The following is a 25,416-nucleotide window of genomic DNA, read 5'->3' on the forward strand; positions in this document are numbered from 1 at the left end:
CAATGAAGGTCTTAGAAATTATTAAAATAAATTACAAGTTCCAGAACCTCGGCGTTGCTGAGCAAAAGTTGCGTAAATATGACCAAATTCAAATTTGAAAAAATTAATACTTTTTATCGAAATTAATTGATTGCTGTGTATAGCTAAGAACAGTGCATTTTAAAATTGTGTAAAGTGTCATGATTCTAACTAAAATAATATCCGAGTTACAGGGAGTTCAGGATAGCAATGAATTTTTATGCACTCTCCCTTTATATTCTATTAATTAACAAAGGAAATGTGAAGCCTAAAAATTACAGATATGACTTTTTAGTAATAAACAGATAAACCTGTTTGTGTGACTATCCCCTATAACGACCATTAATAGGCGATCTCTTCGGCGTCTTTATAACCGGTTTCGACTCTACTCAAAGGCAAATTTATCTCAGGATACAAGTTCATTTTTAGGAATTCTCTTATGTAATAATGGAGGTTCCATTAGTTAATTAATATAAATATTATTTTATAACCCTCTGCCGGACTCTGCAAGCATTTTAGTTAATTAATTAAATTGGTCAATTAGGGTATTGTTTGTTAGTGCGAATTGCTGGTGCACTTGACTTAATATGATAACGAGCAGTGTAGTATTGTATGGTAAGTCGTTCTACAGTATATTTAGCCTTTAGGGTCAAGTTTTGTCCGTACGTGAAGAAATGAATGCGATCTCCATGTAAAAATCAAGGAAGAAGAAAACTGGTTACGCTCAGTTTATTTTTAGTGCTCGTTCGCCCGCCGTGGTTCATCCAGACACAACGTGGTGGTGTGTGTTTTCTTCCCCCCTTTCCCGCACCCCCACGGCGGTAACCGCCCACCCTGTGTCTGCCCCCAGGACTACGGCAGTGGGAACGCAGAGCGCAGTCGCCGCCATTCCAGTCCGGGCGGCAGCCGCCGGGCCAGCACCGATCTCGACCATCCGCCTTACTCCGAGGACGCCAACATGGTGAGTTGGACACGTGATATCAACCACCACGCCCTCGCACTTGGCCCACTTTTAATAAAACAGTCTGTGTCATGAGGAAGCTAACCAGTCAGATTCTATTCAGCATGGCAGCAACAACTCATTCACTGTTCTACTTCTCTCCGCTTTTTATCTCACTCTATCTGAGCTTGACCTAGGTCAATACGGCTCTCCATGCAATAATGAATGGCGTAACTCAATATCAGTTAAAGCAATTTCAATGAAGGACTCCAATGTACGAAACCTCTTTAACTATTCATATTTTGGCTCCAAAATTATAAAACCTAGGTTTACCGGCTGAATGTTCTTGCGTGAACCCTTATCGTATAGTCAATATGAATAATTTTTACTGTAATGGCCACCAATGATCCGTATTAAAAATCACGGCAATTAATTAATGAATGATCCGTCCTGTCAATACAATTTTATATATATTTGCTAATACACCAAATACACGAATATACATAACTACATGTTTCGAGAATCCATTAATTATCTCCTTCAGCTTACAGTTCAAAATCATATGGATATATAAGACCGTATTTAAAAATTATGTGCTAACATAAAACTGGTTAAAAAGAATGCAATAAAATATTGTATTTAATTTATATATTAGGGTATAATTTTTAAATAAGGTCTAATACATTCATATGATTTTAATCTCTAAGCTAAAGAAGTGAATATTAATGAATTCTCGAAAGATGTAGTTATATATACTTAAGTATTTGATGTATTAGTAAATTTAATAGGCTTTGAATTGTATTGACAAGGCGGATTATTAAATAATTAATAACAGTTTTTATAGTCAAACAAAGCGTATATCTCATCATCAAATTAATCCCATTTACTTATTTCCAAGTGTAAAATAACGCTATAAATTATGAGTAGATTCATTCCTAAAAATTTAAAATATTAAGACAATACAGCACAATGTTTTATTGGAAGGAAATATTTATCACATTATCACTTACTGCCACTCTTCAGCTCCTGCCTATGCCATCCATCAGGTTAACTAATTCAATTAATAAATGAAATCTACATTACCTTAACCATTTCTCTAGGGTTTCGTGTCGTTTGCAGTTCTAATATAGTTCGATTCTTTTGTACATCGATACGTGAATGTGAGCATGCGTGATTTTTTAAATTATCCAAATTATGTTACAGGGAGAGTTGCAAAAGGGAAATGAATTTTATTCATTTTAGAATTTCACTGAAAACAAAATTATTGTATTCTTCACTTTTATATACTTTTTTACATTCTTTTGTTGGGAACGAACGTTGTAATGTAAAATCTCTTCAGTCTGTATACTACAAAATACCTGTAAAATCATCATTAAACGAGTGATAAAGATAGTTTAATAGTGTGCTTTATTAATGATTTTACAGGTACTTTGTAGTATAATATTTAACTTAAGCTGTGTATAAAACTAACTGAAGAGCGTTTAACTACAGTGTTATTATAATAATCTTACCTATCTTTTTCATTATTAGAACCTAATAATAAAAGTGCATAGAACATTAAAACATACTTGAGTAAGTTGGTAATCCTAGGTTTATTCAACAAGTGTTCCATATTAGTTAATTAATTTCGATGTTTATTTACGTGCTAAAATAATAGAATTGTTGTCAGTAAATTTCACGATTTATTACACTACGTTATCACTTGAAGCTGTTCTGTTCATAAACATATTTACTGTACGTAAATATGACAACAAAGGTCATATTTTGGACATATTAGTCAGAAATTTGTCATTTTACCCTTGTGAATGTTGTGATTTTCAATTTAAATCTCGAGTATTTTCAACAAGTATTGATTCTTCTCTTTAACAGTTTTAATCTTCATTTCATGAATCACTTAGTCCTATTTTTTGCTTGTCACTGACATGCACTGGGTAAAACTCACTCGTTTGGTGAGCCAGACACAATTCAAGCAAACTCTCTTCCTTCAGACAGCACTTAGTTGAAAACTGTCGTATTCAGTCTCTTTTTATAGCACTCCATACTGTGTTCTCTTCTGTCAACAGGTCATGGTCAATTCCTCATCAACATTTATCATGAGTAAAAAAGCACTCGCCCTCAAACTAAGGAACCACTTTTAATAGCTACCAAATAAATGTATATGAGTGTTTAGCCATCGTCGGTACAACTTTTAAAAATAGTACTCGATTACACAACGTATTTAATTAAAAGATAAGCATTTGAATAGAAGTATTGTTCTTTTTTAAATAGTTTTCCTGCATTCGATTTCGTTTTAAATTACATTTTTACAGCACACACACATTACATATTAAACATTTTACTCGATATTCCACCTGAGTGTGGAGTATTGTACTCTGGATTTCCATTGTTCTGTCTTGATTAGCTTAGTAGTTCCATCTCTCAACAGCATAGAATTCATACCCGATATCAGTGTTGGGAATCATGTCAGAGAGTACCATTCTTTAACCGATAAACTTTCGAAGTCTATTTATTGTGTTTTGGGAATTAGATCCTGATAACAGTCATCGTTATCCTGATAGTAAGTGATAGCATGAGCTAAAACTATGATTTAACCAAGAGATGAGGTTCACCCTTTATGGAATAGGATTAAATTATTCTTTGATATAAAGGAAAGTTTCGTTGGAGTTAAGAAGCAATCAGCGTGAATGATTTCTTTAAATGTTAAGAGGGTCACTGCTGGAGTGTCATGCAGCAGGAATTTTCTCGCATACAATGTTCGTTTTGGTTAATGTTCTTGCTAACTGTTACAGCCTCCCCCCTTTTGAATTAGTGTATCGTGCTCTTGACAGATGACTTCACCTTCTCCATTTCTCCGTCTCCTGACTAGTTACCGCTACGTAATCTTGTGGACTGCCTGATATCAAAAGTACCCGGAAACCCCTCTGTATACGTAATCTAAAGCCTGGATGTCACTTCGACCGCCGTTGCTGGTATTAAAGACGACTGAGGACTTGATGTTGTGTGGGTCGGCGGACGCAGAGTGGGTCTCGGCCCCAAGTGCTCACGGCTGTTCCATAGTCCGACAGCTCTGCACTCCTACCGGCTAACCTAGCAGAGGAGGAGTAGCCGCGGATCTACCGAATCTCTACGCCTCTGTATTAGAGGACAGATTGGGGCCGGACCCTATCGTCGACTGTCCTGAGTTTCCGTAGTTTTCCATTCTCCTGTTCTAAGGAGAATGCCGGGACAGTTCCTAGTATACGCCACGGCCACCAACACTCGCACGGTCTCCGAACGTCTCCTTCACTGTCCCACATCTCTCTGGTGTCCGACTCGTTGGCTGAACGGTCAGCGTACTGGCCTTCGGTTCAGAGGGTTCTGGGTTCGATTCCCGGCCGGGCCGGGGGTTTTAACCTTCATTGGTTAATTCTACTGGCACGGGGGCTGGGTGTATGTGTTGTCTTCATCATCATTTCATCCTCATCACGACGCGCAGGTCGCCTACATGGCGTCGAATAGAAAGACCTGCACCTGGCGAGCCGAACCCGTCCTGGGATATCTCGGCACTGAAAGCCATACGACATTTCATTTCATTATCTCTCTGGTGTGAGAGACGGCATTGCCTTATAGGAGACCCGCCGTCCCCTTCAGGGTCAGGATGAAAACGTTCTAGTAATAGAAGTAATCGATAGTGTTCATAGCTACGAGATACCAGCAGAATGGGTGGTGGAAGGGAGCTTAGTGAATTACACGTAGAATTGTTATTGGTTGTCACAGGTGATGGTGATGGTGGTGATTAATGTGTTAAGATGAAGTGCAACTAGTCAACCATTCTATACTATAATCAGAGAGAAAAAGTGGAAGGGATCCGACACTTCGAAAAATGAAGATATAGGCCAAGGGAAGACAAGCTTATGGTGAGAATGCATAAACGTACAGCACGGTTGTACGATAGGTCAAGGCGTCATGCTCTTTTCGCAACGGTGGCATTGCGAGGTCTTGGAACAACCTCAGCACCCACCAGATATGAGTCCTTGTGACTTGGACCTGTTTCTGAAGTTGGATGAACCCCTCCGAGGCCACCGAACGTGGCATCTGTACTCCGCGTAGTAGGGCGCTCCGCTCCGTCACTGTCATCAACAGAGAACGCCTGGCCAACGTTCCACAACGGCTTCCCGTCATTTAGCAAAAGTTAATAGACTTTGCGGGTGACTACAATGAAGAAATGTAATGCAATCGGTTTTGTAAGTTCATTAAATACTGCGTTCGATCAATATTGCCACTACTGTATTTACAGCCCTCGTGTTTAGAATGGCAAGTTAGTGGTTTTTCAAAATAAACTTTCAATACATTAGGTCGTTTACAATACATATTGAATATATGTTAAGTAAGTGAGTTCGTACCCCACTGTCGGCAGTCCTGAAGATGGTTTTTCGTGGTTTCCCATTTTCACACCAGGCAATGCTGGGGCTGTTCTTTAATTAAGGCCACGGCCGCTTCCTATTCCCTATCTAGTGACATAAAAATAACAAAGTACAATGTTGCTAGGAGAAATAATCTATGTACTACATGTAAAAGCCAATGGATAGTACTATAGAAAAATCAGGACCGTGAACTTCTCTCACAGAATAATCTCTTCTTCCTCCAATCTTTCTGCAGTATGCCCAAGCAGAAGTTGTAATGGTTCGGACCGCCTCGTTCGTGATTCTGTCATCGTGTGCTATCCAGCTCTTGAACTGAATAGTGGTGGCAATGTGGTACTAATATCTCTAAAACGGTTGGTTTTAGGGCCTTAAAACGCGGTTTAAGTTCGTACAGTGAGGTTTTTCTCGCGTTATTAGACTTAAAATGAGCTTTGTCTCGTCCTTGTACCACAAATTCGATTTTATCCTATATTAGCCTATGCTGCCGGGCAAAGTGCCTAAACCTAGGACAGAAGATGAATTTTGAAAAAAATATTTTTAGTGCACTTCCAGGGCAGAAACTGAACCTATGTTCCTAATTTCAGTTTTCTAGGTCTTTTAGATCTGGAGATCAACTGATCAATGAGTAGTATTTGGCTCTTAGATACAGTACTAGCTGCAGTGCCCGTCGTTGACGAGACGAACTTATCAAACTCCCCATCTACTTTCCGCCAATATTCAGGCATTATATTTTACTCGGGACGAAGCAGCAATACCACCTATCGGAGATGAGTGGCAACCAAATCACATTAATCACATCGCAACAGTTTTATGAGCTTTCGATATTGTAGGCCTTCACATTTAGTTTTCTTCCAAATCTTGGATATTAAGTAGACCACCTAATGTAAAGGTTCCTTCTTTTATGACTCTCTTTCGTTTTATTCTTCAAGCGATAGTTCGTGCACGATCTTTTCTCATTTTTTTAAAATAATCAACTTAATTTCCTTGTCGATACAAAGTGGTTTTACACCTTAAGACAATCATGACAAAAACCATCGCCTGTTAAACAATATTTCCATGTTAGCAATGCTTGGCGTTGATATGGACTTAGAAACAAAAATCGGAATTCATGAATAGGGCATATCTCTGTTATCATAGGTGGTAGGGTAAAAAAATGTATAAGATATAAATGATCGCAAATTTAATTCTATGTAACTTTGGTTATGTAGTATGTATCGATAGGATAACATAAATAACATAAATATTTGAGAATTAATTTTTATGCCTTCCCCTAAGCTACCATTTCACTCAGCGTGAATAAAACTATTTATAGCCTACATTGCAGTGCCTCATTCCCAGAGTTTACATACCAATTTTTATTAAATTCCCTTAAGCCATTTTCTCGTGATGCCCATACATACAGACGGACAAACAGAGATGAGGGAAAGTTACAAGTGCATTTCTTTCTTACTGTGGAGACGACTGATACAGAAATACCATTATTTTCAAATTCTGAACATCGCACAGACAACACCCTTACTTTATATTAATATATTTTTTATTTCTCTTGGACTGCATTATTTTTAAGTCAAGTCATTACTCAAGTATCGTTCAACATAAATATAGAATAAATAGAAAATGTACCCGTGCTTCGCTACGGTATTCTATATTGTACACGGACACAGAAGTAAATTACTGTACATTCAGTGATTAAGATTTTTTTTAAATTGCATGTCCTTTAGCTTTATCCGAGAAACTGCATGGACAAGGTCCCTATACGTGTTTCCAATGTAAAGTGTGAGTTGTGGAGTTGTGATCAAAACGGCAGGCTCACTTCCCTACTGCTATTCACAATCGAGTTGGGAACCTTGCATTACAATGGCAAGCCTCATTGCCTACTGCGCTGTCACAATCGATTTGGGGAGTTTTCGTTACAATGGCAGGCCCCCTTTCGTACTTCCAGACAGATTATAGTTGAGGAGCTTTTATTGTAATGGCAGGCAACTTCCCTACTGTCAGTCAAAATTGAGTTGTGCTGTTATCGTTATAATGACAGGCCACTTTTCCTACTGCCAGCCAGCTAGATTCTTCAGATTATTGTGTTTTATTTCTATTACAAACATTGTACTTGATAGGACTTAGTGCTTAGCCTCGAAATACCTCGAAGCAGAAGGTCAACACCGTAATTAAAATTGTCTTCATATTTCGATATCCTTCGGGGATAAAAATTGAGAAATGTAAAGATCTTGCAAGTTTTCCGTCGGTTACAGGCTAAAACGGATCGCACAATATACGTTCAATTTGGAGTGATGTACAACTTTGGTCCTATTACTTTTTGTCTTATTTCTATCCCTTATACGTTATATTTGTCACTATTTCTCAATTGTAAGTATTTTTTGCACATTTTACAGTGTATTTTGAGTCACTAATAGTTAAGATAGAATCATCAAATCCTTTTTCTTTTTTTTTTCTATTTGTTTAACGTCGCACTAACACATCGAAAGTTTTAGGAGACGGAAGGATGGGAGATTGGGAAGGTCGGCCGTGGCCTTCATTAAGGTACAGCCCCAGCATTTGCCTGGTGTGAAAATGGGAAACCACGGAAAACCATCTTCAGGTCTAAATGGCTGGCCCTATGATATTTCCTCGTATCACATCTATTCATGGGTCAGATTGAGTTAGAAACGTTGAATAGGGTGAAATTTCAGTAAGATTGTCTCACAGTACAGTACTTTTCGGATAATTATGTGACAGCTACAAACATAGCATATGGTTCACATATGGCTACCGGATGGGCCAATGTTCATGTAGAATTTGATGATTCTGTCTTACCTATAAGTGACTCAAATTATGGAATTATGCGTGTAAAAAGTGCAAAATTTAGTTACAATCGAGAAATAGAGACAAATATAAAGTATACGTGATAGAGATACGACAGAAAGTAATAGAACCAAAAGTTGTAGATCACTCCGAATTGAACGGAGATTGTGCGATCCGTTTTGTGATAGAACTTACTGTTTAGCCACGAAATACCTCGAAACGAAGGTCTGCACCGTCATTAAAATTGCCTCCATATTCCTATATTCTTCGGGGGTAAAAAGTGAAAAATGTAAAGATCTTGCAAGTTTTCCGTCAGTTACAGACTAAAACGTACGTAGGCCTATATAGTTTTGCCAAATTTCAATTTTCTAGCTCTTCTGACAGATGATGCCGCAATCTTGATTTTGGGAGAGGGCGACAAAAATTAGGACTTTCAGGAAACTAAAGCTAAAAAATATGCCGATGGTCATTATTACCACTTAAACGGATAGCTGTACTAAAATTTCGCCAAAATAGTTAATGTACAAACACACGGTCGTTACGATTTTATTTATATAGGTAGAGAAGGAATCAGCTCCACGTACAATACCTTTTGGGCTATGCTCGCTGGACTTAGCCTGAAAAACTGACCGTTCATGATATCTCCGTTATTAATCCTCCTATCGAAATGATGCACATGTGAAAAAAGTTTTAGAAATGTATTTCCATGAAAGATAGTAGATTTGCATTAATTTTGGGTGTGCATATTTTGTGGGAGTGCAAAATCATGGTTTTGGTTTCGGATAAACTCTAGTAAGTTTAGGTATTCAGAAATAATATTGGCCCTAAAACCTACCCAAGGACGGATGTATTCTAAATATCAAGTAGGGTAGAAATATGTCTAGTAGTATTCAATTTATAAGAATTCAAACAGACGAACGGACATCAAAGCTAAAAAATATGCGGATGGTCATTATTAAACCTGAAACGGATAACTCTGAGGAAACATCGCCAAAAGAGTCAGTGTAAAGACACACGGTCGTTACGATTTATTTATATAGATAACAGGTGTATTTCAGGGGTACTGGGACTTTCCTTGCATACTGTACGAAGTCCTCAGTCCACTCACTGAAATGCGTACATTTTGCCTAGACTGTACTCGTCGCTTTTCCTCGTGGGTGGTCTGAACCTCATCCCTGCTGCTCAATAATTATCTTATGTAATCACTACTAAATGAACGTCATCTCGCCTTCTTATTTCAGTTATTGTATTCTAATTAAATCGGAAGTAAGGCATGGAGTATCTGGAGTGGAAACGGTCTCGCTTGCTGTGGTTGGCAATTTCCGTGGGCAAGGGCTATTATAAGGAACTTGCACACGCAGTTATCACAATAGCTAAACTGGGGGAAAAGAGAGCTTTTATAGAATAAGTACTCCCGTGTTTGCATGTACGTGACGTAGCTCCTCTCGCCTTTTTATAAGAACTGCGTAGTAAACGCCGTGATCGTGTCATTAACGTGTCTAGATTCATTAACAGAAAGAATAGTAACTGCGTGTCTGAAACCTACTCCCACTGACAAACTCTACTGCTTGGCTGGTATTTCTCCTCCAGACATTCGGCGAGAAGTGTATGCAAGGCAAAAGAGGTCGAAGGTGGATCTCACAAGAAACCACCCCATTATTTGGACATCGACCTCCACCCAGAAGACTGAAGTCCAGGAAAAGTTTCCTCAGTGTCTCCAAGGCTCTGGATAAACCAGCAAGAACAGCACGTTGTGATATGTGGCGAGCAAAAATGGAGCATCTTTCTGATTGCATGGTGCCTTCTGAATCTCCACCCCCTGGTCATCATTTGGAATGAACAACCTGGAAGGCACTGAGTCGTTTGAGGAGTGGAGTAGATAAATCCAAGGATAACCTAAAAAAAATGGGGTCAACTGAAAGATCAGTCAGACTTCTGCGATTGTGGGGAGCAACAAACTACCCAACACCTGTATGACTGTCAGTCCTGCCCTGTTCGTTGTACACTTCCAAGACTTGATTCAAGCCACTGAAGAGGGAATTTCTGTTGCCCATTTCTGGGCAGACATTGTGTGGAACATGTTTTCTGACATAAAATGTATTCTGTTTTATTTGTGTATAATACCTTATTTATATTTTTAAGTTTCTCAACACTCTGACACGAAATAAACAAATAACAGAAAAAAGTGAAACAAATATATGCAGTCACCCTGAAATCGACATAACGATTGAGTTGTTAATAATAATAATGTTATTTGTTTTACGTCCCACTAACTACTTTTTAAGGTCTTCGGAGACGCCGAGGTGCCGGAATTTAGTCCCGCGGGAGTTCTTTTTACGTGCCAGTAAATCTACCGACACGGGGCTGTCGTATTTGAGCACCTTCAAATACCACCGGACTGAGCCAGGATCGAACCTGCCAAGTTGGGGTTAGAAGGCCAGCGCCTTAACCGTCTGAGGCATTCAGCCTGGCGATTGATTTGTTACACGCTATGCGTCGTGCAGCTGAAAGCTCGAATTAGAAGTTCGAATTCCAACATATGCACCCTTGAAGAAGGATTTCCGTATTTATCACTTCAGCGTTGCGCAAAACCTGCATATGTTACTGTCATAGTGTATAATGTGTCCTTTACACAATCATCTCTCTCTCCCTCTCTCTCTCTCTCTTCCTTTCTCACTTTAATATTTTTAGTTCTTTATTATGAACCATTCTTCTGAAGTCGCGTATCTCTCTCAACATTGTGTTCTTCGCCATTCTTATTACACTGCAACTTTATCGTTGGCCAGGACTCCTCCACTCCATACAAAACGTAGCAATCTCAAAAACTTTAAATCTGACGTTAATTCATCCATTGCAGATCCTCAAAAGCACCAACTATTTATAATTGGCACCCAATTGCTAGAACCAAACTCCTAAAATTGTAGATATAAAACTGTAAGATACTTTCTCGATATTATGAGAATGTTACAATGCTTGCAATTTCTTTCTTTATCCTGGTCATACCATTCTATGAATAAAGATTTATTCACTGCATCTTCGTAGTTCTTACTCACTTCTTCCGAAACGTTATTTTTAATAATGAACCGATGTTCTCCTTTCTTTCATTTGAAAGGTTTACTTTCTATCTTGACAGATTTTAAATTCAGCGGAATCTCGTGACTTGTTGTCACGAAAAAATGATTATTTGAAGCATTATGTGTTCAGAATATCATTGAATTAATTTCTTAAACACAATTCCTATCTTTGAAATACTCATATGTAAACGCCATTTCCACTTTCTGATATATGAAGGATCAGCGGAAAAACCAGGTGACCGGGCTAATTGGCCGTGCGGTTAGGGACGGGCAGCTGTAAGCTTGCGCCTGGAAGTTGGTGGGTTCGAACTCCACTGTTGGCAACCCTGAAGTTGGTTTTCCGTGGTTTCCCATTTTCACACCAGGCAAATGCTTGGGCTGTAGCTTAATTAAGGCCACGGCCACTTCTTTCCCCCTCCTGGACTTTTTCTATCTCATCGTCGCCATAAAACCTATCTGTGTCGGTGCGACGTAAAACAAATTGTAAAAAAATGAACAGGTAAGTCAACTTACTTCAGAACTCAGATACTAAATAGACAAATACAAAGTTACAAAATCATATGTTTTGAATAAATATGATTTGAAATTCAATTCTTATAAAATAAAACCTGTCTTTTTATAGTAAAAATATCTTTACAACGTCAGGACATCTTTCGGTCTGACATATTTAACAATCTTCAGCTGCTATCAAAAGTAAACTATACATTTAAGAAAGTGAGTGTCATTACAAAGATACATGTTAAAAGGACATATTAAAAACCATTGACTTTGCAATAAAAATTGTCCACTTTAATGGTCGTTGGATTGCTGATTGTAGGATGGAGAATGTTCAAGTTGTTTCTTCTTATGCAATCACTTGAACGTTCTTCATCTTACAGTTAGCAATTCAACGCCCGTTAAAATGGACAATTTTTATTGCGAAATCAATGTACGGTTTTAATTTCTCAATTCATAAAGTCGACGGTTGCTACAGAGCTGCAGGAAAAATGGCTGATATTCCCCCGGAGACGTTCTAGGCCAGGGCATCTCAAACGCCCAAAATCTCACGCGTGCAAATCGAGGCGCAAGAGCTCCGTGCACTGTGCATCGCTCCCGCTCGGCACGGCTCGTACCAACGCTTCGTCTCTGGGCTACTCGGCTAAGCTCGGCTCAACTCGGATCAATTCGGCTCGGATTTGGAGCGCTACGCAGCAAGTGAGGAAGAGGGAGACAGGGGAAGCGAGCGAGACAGGCGTGGAGAGAGAGAGAGACAGCGCTATTGCTCCAAATCGAGGAGTGGGGGTCTGCACTCTGGTCAACCAAGCGAAGTCGTCTTTTGCACCGTGCACAGTGCATGCACCAAGCGCATGCACCCTGAGAGGCCCTGTTCTAGGCCACTACTGGGCAGAAAAGTGGACCGTGTTTATCTATAATATTTCACCGTCGTCTTTATAAATTTTTAATTCTGGACCGAGAGTAGGAGTGTGGTTCACTCAGCCTCGTGCAATTGAGTATCTGTCCGATGGAGGCTACGGTGGTGGTGATTATTGTTTTAAAATGAGGTACAACTAGGCAACCATCCTCTATATAATACCTATCTGTGACTGGGTGAGGAGAGGTTTTATTCTTTCATTTATGCATGGATACGATTCAATCATGGAATCATTCATTCGATCCAATTCATTCATTCATTCATTAATTAACTTAAATTCATCTACTCAATCATGAATGCTCTTTCCCCAGTTGGTGACTGTCGATGACTCGGTGAGAACTGGGTTGTCATCCAGATATTGAATTCTTCTTCCTCGTCCTGCAGTTACTCTGATCTTCCCTTCGGTTAGGTGTATGAGTCTCCCGTGTCGTAGTTTAGTTTACTCTTTTTCCCATGTACAAGTTGAGAATTAGCCTCCTGTCTCTCCATTTGACTTCCGTCTCCTTAAGGATGTGCATCAATTTTGTCCAGTTGACTCTGTTGAAGGCCTTCTGCCAGTCTATAAAATAAGCACAAACTTATTCGTTAACCGTCAAAACCCTCTCCGGCAATAATCATCACCATGTCTTTGTCGTCCCTGGTTCCTTTTCTTTTCCTAAATCCAAACTGATCCTCTCCCAGTACTTCTATTATAAGGAGTACATAAATTATTTATTTCCAGAATATCTTCATTATGAATTCTTGTATTGACATATAGTTTTACTCACTAACATGAATATAAAGGCTAAATGTTAACATTATGTTTTACGGATTTGGCTTTAAAATAGGGACGCGATAGTCGAGTAGCGTAGTCATTGATTTCTCACTAAGGTGGCCGTGTTTCGAATCCCGGACAATTTTCAAGGTGAACGGAAACGTTGTACCGAGATCGCAAGGAATAGCAGAGAATAATATTTGCAAGGCGTACGTGAAAACCATTTTTATTTTTCGGATAATACTGTAGGTACTATGATGGTAATTCGCAAAACACAATACCTTACTTTTGAGTAAGGTAATACAATTGCTAAAAACACACGCCGCAGTACAGTGGCTTGCTTCTGTATGCTGTGGGTCACTCCAGTCACAGGGGCAAGCGACCTGTTGTGACAAACACAATACGTAGTAGTAGAGTGAATCACAAGCACACGAACCAGTTATGTAACTTGATTCCTACAAACACACGGTGTGTGTCATAGATCCGACTCCTTGGCTGAATGGTCAGCGTTGAGGCCTTCGATTCAGAGGATTCCGGGTTCGATTCCCGACCGGGTCAGGTATTTAACCGCATATGATTAATTATTCTGACTCTGGGACTGGGTGTTTGTCCGAACACTCTCCTCTTCATATTCAAACAAAACATTACACTACAAACCATCACAAAAACATTCAATAATGATTACATCGCTCCATACAGGGTTCGCGTCAGGAAAACGGGGCCAAATCCACAAGTGCAACACAGTTCTCACCCGTGACTCCATCTATGAGGGAAAAGCAGTAGAAGAAGAAGAACCGTTGTGTGTCATGAATCACTCGTGTGCAGTGAACGACTATTATTTATATGTTTAAAACACTCACCACGCGTGCGATGTAAAGCAAAATGGAAAACATTGACTTTTACCCTTCTGAACAATAAAAGAACGTCGACAGCTGTACTATAGTGTAGCAAAAACACTACCTATACATCGCCCACGTGTTCAGTATAACTTTCGCTTAATCCTTGTATATCTGAGAATTTTGAAATGAAAAATAACGCCATTATGGCTCGGATTTCACTTAAAGCTGAAAAGCTAGTGACTATTATGATAATAACAACAGCCACTAAAAATACAAGTTTTCTTTTGATACTTTTATTTTAGAACATTTCAGGTTTTAGTCCTGTTTGCTCAGTTTCGACGCTAGAAAATATTATTTTTTCACACATGAATTTACCATTTTACTCTTACTAAATTTTTCGAATACAAACAGTATAATCATGTTAAGTTTCTCTCATGTAAAGTATTAATTCTGCTTACTAACCTTATTTTCTAGGCTACCTACATATCTCATTTCAATATGAAGTTACTAGCTCTACCTTCAGGGAAAAATGCTTACTTCCCTGTGCAGCATATTTCACATCAATCCTATGTAGCAGATATCGCGCACACTTCCTTCATTAACGACCTGTATTATACAAAGGTAAGAGATTAACCTAAGTTTCTGACCATTTATTCTGCTATTAAAATTGAAAATCATAATGTTTCATTTCTTTAACTTTATAGATGTTTCGTTCAAATGTTTAATATAGCGCTGATTCCACTGTTCAGTAATAAAATTGAAGATGTTCCTTTCAGAGAAGATCGTAGGTGGTGATGGCGTTTGTCAGTACGTAGGTTCCATATTCTTGCCTCGCAAAGCGCCAAGGATTTACTGTTATAGAAAAGATTATAGACTCCTGAGCTGTTAATCTGTATATATAAAAATGAATGTATGTATGTATATTTTTTTATTTATTTAATTAATTATTAGATACAGTCAATGGAGGGCCATTTTACACTAATGAAAACTCGTGTCCTCATCCTGACGGGTTGCAGCTCTTTTCAGGCACACCCCCATTGGAGGTGAGCTGCATGTACCATTTCAACCACATACCAGCCCTCCTGCCATTCTTAAATTTCTGGCAGTACCGGGAATCGAACCCGGGCCCCCAAGGACGGCAGCTAATAACACTAACCGTTACGCTATGGAGGCGTACACTAATAATAATAATTTTAAATACGTATAAAAGACAACAAAGGTATAAACAACAATATTAAGTAACAACAATAAATTAACAATTTTAACAGTAACAATGTAACAACAATGAAAACGGTAAGTGGCAAGGGTCGGTTACTGAAATTAGGAAGAAGAAAGGTCGAGGGTTGGAGGGACGGAAGAAAGTGAAAATCTGGGGAGGACTTAGAGGAATCTTCTAATTTTTTGTTTGAAGGATGCGAAAGGTGTGAATATGTCAATATCGGGTAGTGAGTTACCAAGAGTAGGGAGACAGTGGAAGACAGAGCGTTGTTTTAAAGTTAGGCGCGGATGGGACACATGATGGGTGCGGCGGTATGTAAATGACACATCTCCTCCTAAACCACTGGAGCAAAATCAAACAAATGTGGTACACTCATAACTTACTATCTGGAGACGAGCACTGTGGGGGTAAGCCATCCCTAGCACCCTTAGGGGTGGGGGTCAGGGGGGTTATATATAAAATTAATAGAAGTAGTGTCGAATACATAGTTTTTGGTTCGCTGACATGAATAGTGACACGCCGGATTTTTTAAAAGTCCAAATCTGCCCCCCTTCGTGAAGGGGGGCGATGGGGGATCGATATATGAAAAATAAATCGATGATATCGTCGAATCCATTGATTTCGGGGTCGCTGAGATGAAAAGTAACATTACGGAAATTTTTTAAGTCCAACTTCAGCCCCCTTTTGGGTGGGGATTGAAAGGTGTTAGTGATATATGAAAATAATCGAAAATAGTGTTGAATCCATACTTTTCGGAGTTGCTTGAGATGGATAGTGTCACTCAGGATATTTTTAAAGTACAAGTTCGGCCCGCTTTGGGGTTGAAGGCGTACAAATATTACCTACTATCTGGAAAATATACTGTGCGGGCAGGACGCCCCTAGAACCCCTAGCGAACGGGGTTAAATGTAACCCATATTAATAAACGGAAGTCGGTTTCGAACGATCTATATACGTAGTACACTGTACTGTATATATAAATTATGGTACAAAAATTAAAATAGACGTGAATTAATGAGGTACTTCCAGGCATCCTAGAAACTTAAAACTTGGTACCAGAGAAGCTGATGACTTCAGAATCCCTAGAAAAATAGAAAATTTTCTAAATACCCTGAGGGGCCTCGCTGGGAGTCTCAAATTTGGGGCTCAGCATAAGAACGCAGTCGGATATATTTATCCTAAACGGTAACCTATAGGTTTCCTGGGCTTAAAAGTTTCCTGAAAGTCCTAATGTTTAATCCCCTCCCCGACATCAAGATGGCGGCATAATCTGCCAGACGAGCTAGAAAATTGAAATTTAGCAAAAGTATAGCTTTAAGCCTGTAACCGACGGAAAAATTACGAGACGTTTAAAATGTTTATTTTTTACCCCCCAAAAATATCGAAATATGGAGGCAATTTTAAAGACGGTGCAGACCTTCCTTTTGAAGTATTTGGTGACTAAACGGTAAGTCGTATCACACAACGGATGGCACATTCCCCGTTTAATTTGGAGTGATCTACAACTTTGGTCCTATGACTTTTTGTCGTATCTCAATCCCTTATACGTTAAATTTGACTCTCTTTCTGGATTGTACGTATTTTTTGCAATTTTTACAGGTATAATTGGTAGTTTTATTCACTTATCCGAAAGATGGGATCGTCAACTTCTACGTGAAGCTTGACCCACGCAGTAGCTATATATGTACCAAATTCTGTGTTTGTAGCTGTCACATATGTGTCCGAAAAGTAATTCACAGTGAGAAAACCTTACCAATACTTCACCGTATTCAACGTTTCTAACTCAATATTACCCATAAATAGATGAGATACGTGATCACATCAATGGAACAGCCATTTAGACCGTTATATATAGCGTCTTATCGTAGGCGTACAATCCTTTTGTCGATACGATGTGCCTTTTAGAGCAGTTAATCTTCAAATGAAGGTAAAAATTCACATAGTTTCGTATGTCGATCTATATTTATTCACTGAAGTCAATTTGTAGCGATCCAGAATGGGAGTACGTGCCTTTGTAATCAATACTTTACAAATCGATGACTCTCAGCAGGAGGGCGTCTGCTATTGTAACCAGTACTCCCTACAACGACTTTAACTCGCAGTATGAATGGGGTCTTTCTCCAACTCCTGTGTAGCATTATATTCATATTTTCCTTCTCGATTTGACTGGCAGAAGGCTAGGGAACATGAATTTTTCAAACCTCCTTTACCCGGTTGTGTTTGGTAGTAGGCTAGGGTGCTCGCCATTATAAACAAATTTACCCATTTAAAATGTGCTTGACATTAGGCATACAGTAGTGGCCTGCTATTATAATGGAAACTCACCAACTCGGTGTGAGTTGTAGTAAGCTGACTGGCATTTGGGAAAGGGGCCTGTCATTATGTTGATAACAGCACAACTCAATTTTGCCTGGCTGTAGGGAAGGTGCCTGCAATTATAATAAAATTTCCTCGATTGTTATCTGCCTGGAAGTAGGAAATGGGGTCTGTCATTGCAATGAAAACTCCCCAAATTTATTGTGACCGCGCAGCAGGCAATGGGGCCCGCCATTATAATGAAAATTCCCAAATCGATTGCGAATGGCAGTAGGTTATTGGACCTGCCGTTATCATCACAACTCCGCAACTCGCTCTTTACATTGGAATTAATGTATGTGGACCTCCCTATGCTGTTTCTCGGTTAACGCTCAGAGACATGGAATTATAAAAAAGGTCTTATTCACTGCATGTACAGTAATTTACTTAGATATCCGTACACAATATAGAATACCGTAGCGAAGCACGGGTACATTTGCTAGTACCTTCATAAAAATTTTATTCATTGTCCCATATAGAAACAGGCTACACCAAATTTTAGCTTATATTATTCTACGTTTAATTATGTGGAGTAGACATTTTTATCGTACCCAGTTAAAATGTTAAAACAGGTTGAACAAAAAAGATCCGGTATTTTTATCCGTGTCCAACGGAGCGCTTAACTGTATCTGATCGTTGCCAAACTTTAATTCGTATTAAAGTAATTAATTCATGATCTATATACCAAGTTTTTATTTCATTTGGTATTTGTGAAAAAGGATTTTGTAAACTTTGTGAAACAATATTTTCTCATTGCTGAGTGATCATACATACATACATACATACATACATTATGATTATAGACTGTTATGCCTTTCAGCGTTCAGTCTGCAAGCCTCTGAGAATTTACTAAACGTTGGCACAATCCTCGATTTGCAACTAGTGTTGTGGCCTCATTTAGTTATATACCTCTTATATTTAAATCGTTAGAAACCGAGTCTAACCATCGTCGTCTTGGTCTCCCTCTACTTCTCTTACCCTCCATGACAGAGTCCATTATTCTCCTAGGTAACCTATCCTACTCCATTCGCCTCACATGACCCCTCCACCGAAGCTGGTTTATGCGTACAGCTTCATCCATTGAGTTCATTCCTAAATTAGCCTTTATCTCCTCATTCCGAGTACCATCCTGCCATTGTTCCCACCTGTTTGTACCAGCAATCATTCTTGCTACTTTCATGTCTCTTACTTCTAACTTATGAATAAGATATCCTGAGTCCACCCAGCTGTCGCTCCCGTAAAGCAAAGTTGGTCTGAAAACAGAACGATGTAAAGATAGTTTCGTCTGGGAGCTGACTTCCTTCTTACAGAATATTGCTGATCGCAACTGTGAGCTCACTGCGTTAGCTTTACTACACCTTGATTCAATCTCACTTACTATATTACCATTCTGGGAGAATAAACAACCTAAATACTTGAAATTATCGACCCATTCTAGCTTTGTATCACCAATCTGACATTCAGTTCTGTTGAATTTCTTACCTACTGACATCAATTTAGTCTTCGAGAGGCTAATTTTCATACCATACTCATTGCACTTATTTTCATCTTCCAAGATATTAGACTGCAGGCTTTCGGCATAATCTGCCATTAAGACCAAGTCGTCAACATAGGCCAGACTGCTTAGTACATTTCCACCTAACTGAATCCCTCCCTGCCATTTTATACCTTTCAGGAGATGATCCAGGCAAACTATAAACAGCAAATGTGAAAGATTACAGCCTTGTCTAACCCCTGTAAGTACCCTGAACCAAGAACTCATTCTACCATCAATTCTCACTGAAGCCCAATTGTCAACATATATGCCTTTGATTGATTTTAATAATCTAACTTTAATTCCATAGTCCCCCAGTATAGTGAACACCTTTTCCCTCGGTACCCTGTCATATGCTTTCTCTAGATCTACGAAACATAAACACAACTGCCTATTCCTCTCGTAGCATTTTTCAATTACCTGGCGCATACTGAAAATCTGATCCTGACAACCTCTCTGTGGTCTGAGACCACACTGATTTTCATCCAACTTCCTTTCAACGACTGATCGCACCCTCCCTTCCAAGATGCCAGTGATACTTTGCCTGGTATACTAATGAATGAGATACCTCGATAGTTGTTGCAATCCTTCCTGTTCCCTTGCTTATAGACAGGTGCAATTACTGCTTTTGTCCAATCTGAAGGTACCTTGCCAACACTCCATGCTAATTTTACTACTCTATGAAGCCATTTCATCTCTGCCTTCCCACTATACTTCACCATTTCAGCTCTAATTTCATGTATTCCTGCTGCCTTATGACAATGGAGTTTATTTACCATCCTTTCCACTTCCTCAAACATAATTTTACCAACATCATTTTCCTCCTCCCAATGAGCTTGGCTGTTTGCAACACCACCAGGATGATTTCCTTTTACATTGAGAAGTTGTTCAAAATATTCCCTCAACTTCTCCAGTGATTCCCTGGGATCTATTATGAGTTCACCTGAATTACTCAAAACACTGTTCATTTCCTTTCTCCCTCCCTTCCTAAGATTCTTTATTACTGTCCAGAAAGGTTTCCCTGCTGCTTAACCTAGCCTTTCCAGATTATAACCAAAATCTTCCCATGACTTCTTTTCGATTCAACAACTATTTGTTTCGTTCTGTTTCTTTCATCTATGTACAAATCCCTGTCTGCCTCGGCCCTTATTTGAAGTCATTTCTGATAAGCCTTCTTTTTACGTTTACAGGCTGCTCTCACTTCATCATTCCACAAAGATGTTCGCCTTTTCCCATCTTTACACACAGTTGTTCTTAGGCATTCCCTTGCTGTTTCTACTACAGCATCCCTGTATGCCACCCATTCACTTTCTATATCCTAAACCTGCTTACTGTTTACTGTTCGAAACTTCTCACTAATCATAGCCATGTACTTCTGTCTAATTCCTCGTCCTGGAGATTTTCTACCCTTATTCGTTTGCAGACAGATTTCACTTTCTCTACCCTAGGCTTAGAGATACTTAATTCACTACAGATCATATAGTGGTCTGTATCATCGAAAAATCCGCGAAAAACTCGTACATTCCCAACAGATTTCCTGAATTCAAAGTCTGTTAACATATATTCTATTATGGATTTGGTACCCCTAGCCTCCCAGGTGAAACGGTGAATAGCCTTATGCTTGAAGAATGTATTCGTAACAGCTAAACCCATACTAGCACAGAAATCCAGCAAACGCTTCCCATTCCTATTAGCTTCCATATCTTCTCCACATTTACCAATCATCATTTCGTATCCTTCAGATCTATTCCCAACTCTCGCACTGAAATCACCCATTAGCACTATTCTGTCCTTGCTGTTGACCCTGACCACGATGTCACTCAATGCTTCATAAAACTTGTCAACTTCATCCTCATCTGCAGCCTCACATGTTGAATACACGGACACAATTATTCTCCTAATTCCTCCAACTGACAAATCTACCCACATCGTTTGCTCATTTACGTGCCTAACAGAAACTATGTTGCGTGCAATGGTATTGCTGATAAGGAGCCCTACCCCAGACTCTGCCCTTCCCTTTCTAACACCCGTCAAGTACACTATATAATCTCCTATTTCTTCCTCATTATCTCCCCTTACCCGAATATCACTTACTCCTAGCCCATCCAGATGCATCCTCTTTCCTGACTCAGCCAGTTTTACCTTCCTTCTTCCATAAGCCCCATTAATATTGATCATTTCCGTAAAAAATTCGGCTTGTTATGAAGGTCATGAGAATGACAGCCTAAAATTAAAACTGCTTTTTTCCTGCTTGCAATTGCTGATTCATTCTGATGTGAAGACTCGAGTAGAGTTCACGCAGGGGAATTAAATAAATAAATATAAAATTATCCGAAGAGAAACCAATCTTCTTGAAGATTCTTAGTACAATTTACTTTTTACGACACAGATAGGTCTAATGGCGACGATGGGATAGAAAAGGCCTAGGAGCGGAAAGGAAGTGACCGCGGCCTTTATTAAAGTACATCGCCAGCATTTGCCAGGTGTGAAACAATGAGAAACCACGGAAAACCATATTCAGGGCTACCGACAGTAGGGTTCGAACCCGCTATCTCCCGATTGCAAACTGTCAGCCACGTGACCCTAACAGCTCATCCACCTACCCGGTTTGAATATTTTTATTTATAAAAGAGATCGGTTGTAAAACATCGTGCTTATTCAAATCTGGACGGAGGGGACGTAGGCTAAGATCGACTGATTAGGTATTCTAGTCGGGAGTTTACGTGCGACAGGATAGTCAGTTTTTTTTCCCTACTCTAGCCAATAGCACGTCGGTTACCGACCCAAGTGGTTACTGCTCTCAATGTTGTTTAATTTCAGAGATCTCAAGGTGTCTGGTTTTTCGATATCACTACGCCGGGCCATTGGTTCGTTGCCTATATTTTCAAGAAATAATTTACGGGATGTAAAAGCAGCACACTAATACTTTCATATACTGGGTGGTCGAAAGAACGTGAACTGGGTATATGAGCATGAGCAGTACGTACCCATGGCCCGTAGGTAGTAATGTTCGGCCTTTGAATGTTAAAAGCGTAAAAGCGTGAAAAATATATATTCCACTGTGGCAATCCACATCACATACGGGTGTTGAGATATTAGCCCCACTTAAGAATTGCTGGTACATCTAAAACACTGAACGTATGTTGAACATTAAAGCTTGAAATTTTTTTCACCAAACGAAAACGAAAAATAATTCATGCAGTAGAGGGTTAAGCCAGTAACAAGTATACCCTACACTGTACAACGGTTATGCTATGAGATTTGCATGGATATTAGGGGTGCAGCCTATAGTACTCCTTGAATTTATGCTACTCTTCCTACATTCTCGTACAACGGGTTGCATGACACTTCCTACAAACCAAATTACTTTATATTCTAACCTATTACCACCTACAAATCCGAGGTATAGTCATGGCCGCCTTGAGAGCGCCAATAGAAGAAATAAACTTCTCCAGGGGAGGGACTGATAGGCACGCTACAGTGTCATTGGTTGAAACCCATGACATGTTAGTATTTGATGCTCATTTCTCGGCATGGCTCTCACACCCGACCATACCACGTGCAAATTTATCGACACCACCTCGTGAAGCCCACTTAAATTCGTCCGCGAAGTGATCTGATTGGCTAACTTCATCAGCTGATAAAATTACAACGGCGCATTTTTCAAATTTTTTATCACTAATACAAATTCCATAAAGGTATAGCCGTATGTGGGTGATTGTTTTAATTTATAGTTTTGAACTCTTACATGAATCTTCTACCGAGCGAGTTGGCCGTGCGGTTAGGGGCACGCAGCTGTGAGCTTGCATTCGGGAGATAATGGGTTCGAATCAAACCGTCGGCAGCCTTGAAGATGTTTTTCCGTCATTTCCAATTTTCACACCAGGCAAATGCCGGGGATGTACCTTAATTCATGCCATGACCGTTTTTCTCCCATTCCTAGCCCTTTCCTGTCCTTTCGTCACCGTAAGACCTATCTGTGTCGGTGCGACGTAAAGCCAATTGTAAAAAAAAAGGAACGTTTTTTCCTAGACAGATATTCATATTTAAGGAATTTCATTCTTGACTACTGTCTTTCAGTGTTAAGTCTACAAATGTAGAACAAATTATTATGATGTAGGTCTGCTCACCCGTAATAACAGCCTGTTGCTGTCCTAGGCTGTACCAGTCCCGTGACCCATGGAGCAGACGTGACCTCGTTAGTCGGTATAGCGCAGGGTGGGACAGCTATTTGCCTCTGTGCTGGATAGTGTACTGTCAACAAAGGCTTGGTCACTCCTGTACTTCACCACTCCACTACTGGATCACCTGCTAAATCACTGACAATGTAGGTCAGTAGACATCAGTCATCAATTGTGTGATTAAAACTGATGAAATTTATAAACTCGATCTCATACAGATGTTTGGACTCAATTTATGCAATTTTCACATGGATGCCTAAGCTTAAAATAATAACACTGATATTGCTTTCACGTCCCATTAACTACTCTTGCGGTTTTCGGAGACGCCAAGGTGCCGGAATTTTGTTCCGCAGGAGTTCTTTTACCTGCCAGTAAATTTACCGACGCTGAGCTAACGTACGTAAGCCCCTTCAAATACCACCGGACTGAGACAGTATCGAACCTGTCAACTTAGGCTCAGAAAGCGAGCGCTTTAACCGTCTGAGCCACTCAGGCCGGCCTTAGGTTTCAATGTTCAATTGGGAATGTTCCTCAGATTTTCTCTCATTACTCTTCAGATAAGAAATCCAGATTAACTAGATTATCATCTCTTAGAGATAATAATGACGAAGAGAGGCATGGTTGTTGTTGTTGTTGTTGTTGTTGTTGTTGTTGTTGTTGTCGTCGTCGTCGTCGTCGGATTCTATTTAAAACTGAAATTTCCAGTGATAGCTGAAGGGCATCGTCACTAGCTTCCAATCAAGGTGGTTACGATGCGAATCTCCGTGATGAAAATCACATCCACATAAAAATGGATGTTCTGTGGAAATGATGACGGTATCAACAGTCACTTAAAGCCAAAAATGTGCTTGTTTCCTTCCTGTCATATAACGTATAAGATCAACAGTTTTATTGAACTCCTAGCTTTCTCTATTTACTTTCCATGGTACGATGAACTTGGATTAATTTCATCCTTACACAGTGTGGACCTTCTGAAATGCGCGTGCTGAGAAAACCAGCAAAGTTGACCAAAAATGAGTGGCTTAATAATTAATTAATAATTACTATTATAGGTTATAGTAATCTTGTATGATTGCCCTTTAGTTATCCTATCCTGAAAGATATCACTACATATGCTACATGAAAATTTGAAGTTCAAATGTTAGCCAGTATCTAGGGTATTTATTTATTTATAAATTTATTTATTTATTTATTTATTTATTTATTTATCTATTTATTTATTTATTTATTTATTTATTTATTTATTTATTTATTTATTTAATTTATTTATTTATTTATTTATTTATTTATTTATTTATTTATTTATTTATTTATTTATTTATTTATTTATTTATTTATTTATTTATTTATTTATTTATTTATTTATTTATTTATTTATTTAATTCACTGTGTGTCATGATAACTCTCCATGTTGAAGTTTTAATCAGTGCGTTGAGGAATCGTGGACGGTAGACTATTCTGGAAATGCTATCCTATGCCAGTGCTGTGATGATATGTTGCTAAGACAGTCGGATCCCTAAAAAATATCGACTACGGTTAATTAAAAATTCATACCCAAGAAAAACTCTGTCTTCTATTTTATTATTTCTATATCATATATTTTCTGTTCCCTAGAAAATTATATTCTCTGAAATATAGGACATTCCATTTTTTATCCTCCCTACTGATTATTCTATTCATTCTTCAAATTTCAGCCAGACTGAGTGACTCAGATGGTTGAGGCGTTGATCTCCTGACCCCAACTTGGCAGATTCGATCCTGGCTCAGCCCGGTGGTATTTGAAGGTGCTCAAATACGCCAGTCTCGTGTCGGTAGATTTACTGACACGTAAAAGGACTCCTGCGGGACTAAATTCCTCCAGGTCGGCGTCTACAAAAACCGTAAAATAG

General features: G+C 39.1%; 1 protein-coding gene across 1 annotated transcript in view; it reads left to right on the forward strand.

Moving 5' to 3' along the window:
* The window catches only part of LOC136872163 (whirlin), a 1,631,916-nt gene that overhangs the window by 1,110,573 nt on the left and 495,927 nt on the right, over positions 1-25,416 (forward strand). Inside the window, 1 exon segment of the mRNA XM_068227352.1 lies at positions 869-979. Within this exon segment, the coding sequence (XP_068083453.1) occupies positions 869-979 (111 nt within the window).

Source organism: Anabrus simplex, chromosome 4 (genome assembly GCF_040414725.1).
Source record: "Anabrus simplex isolate iqAnaSimp1 chromosome 4, ASM4041472v1, whole genome shotgun sequence".
Classification (NCBI taxonomy): domain Eukaryota; kingdom Metazoa; phylum Arthropoda; class Insecta; order Orthoptera; family Tettigoniidae; genus Anabrus; species Anabrus simplex.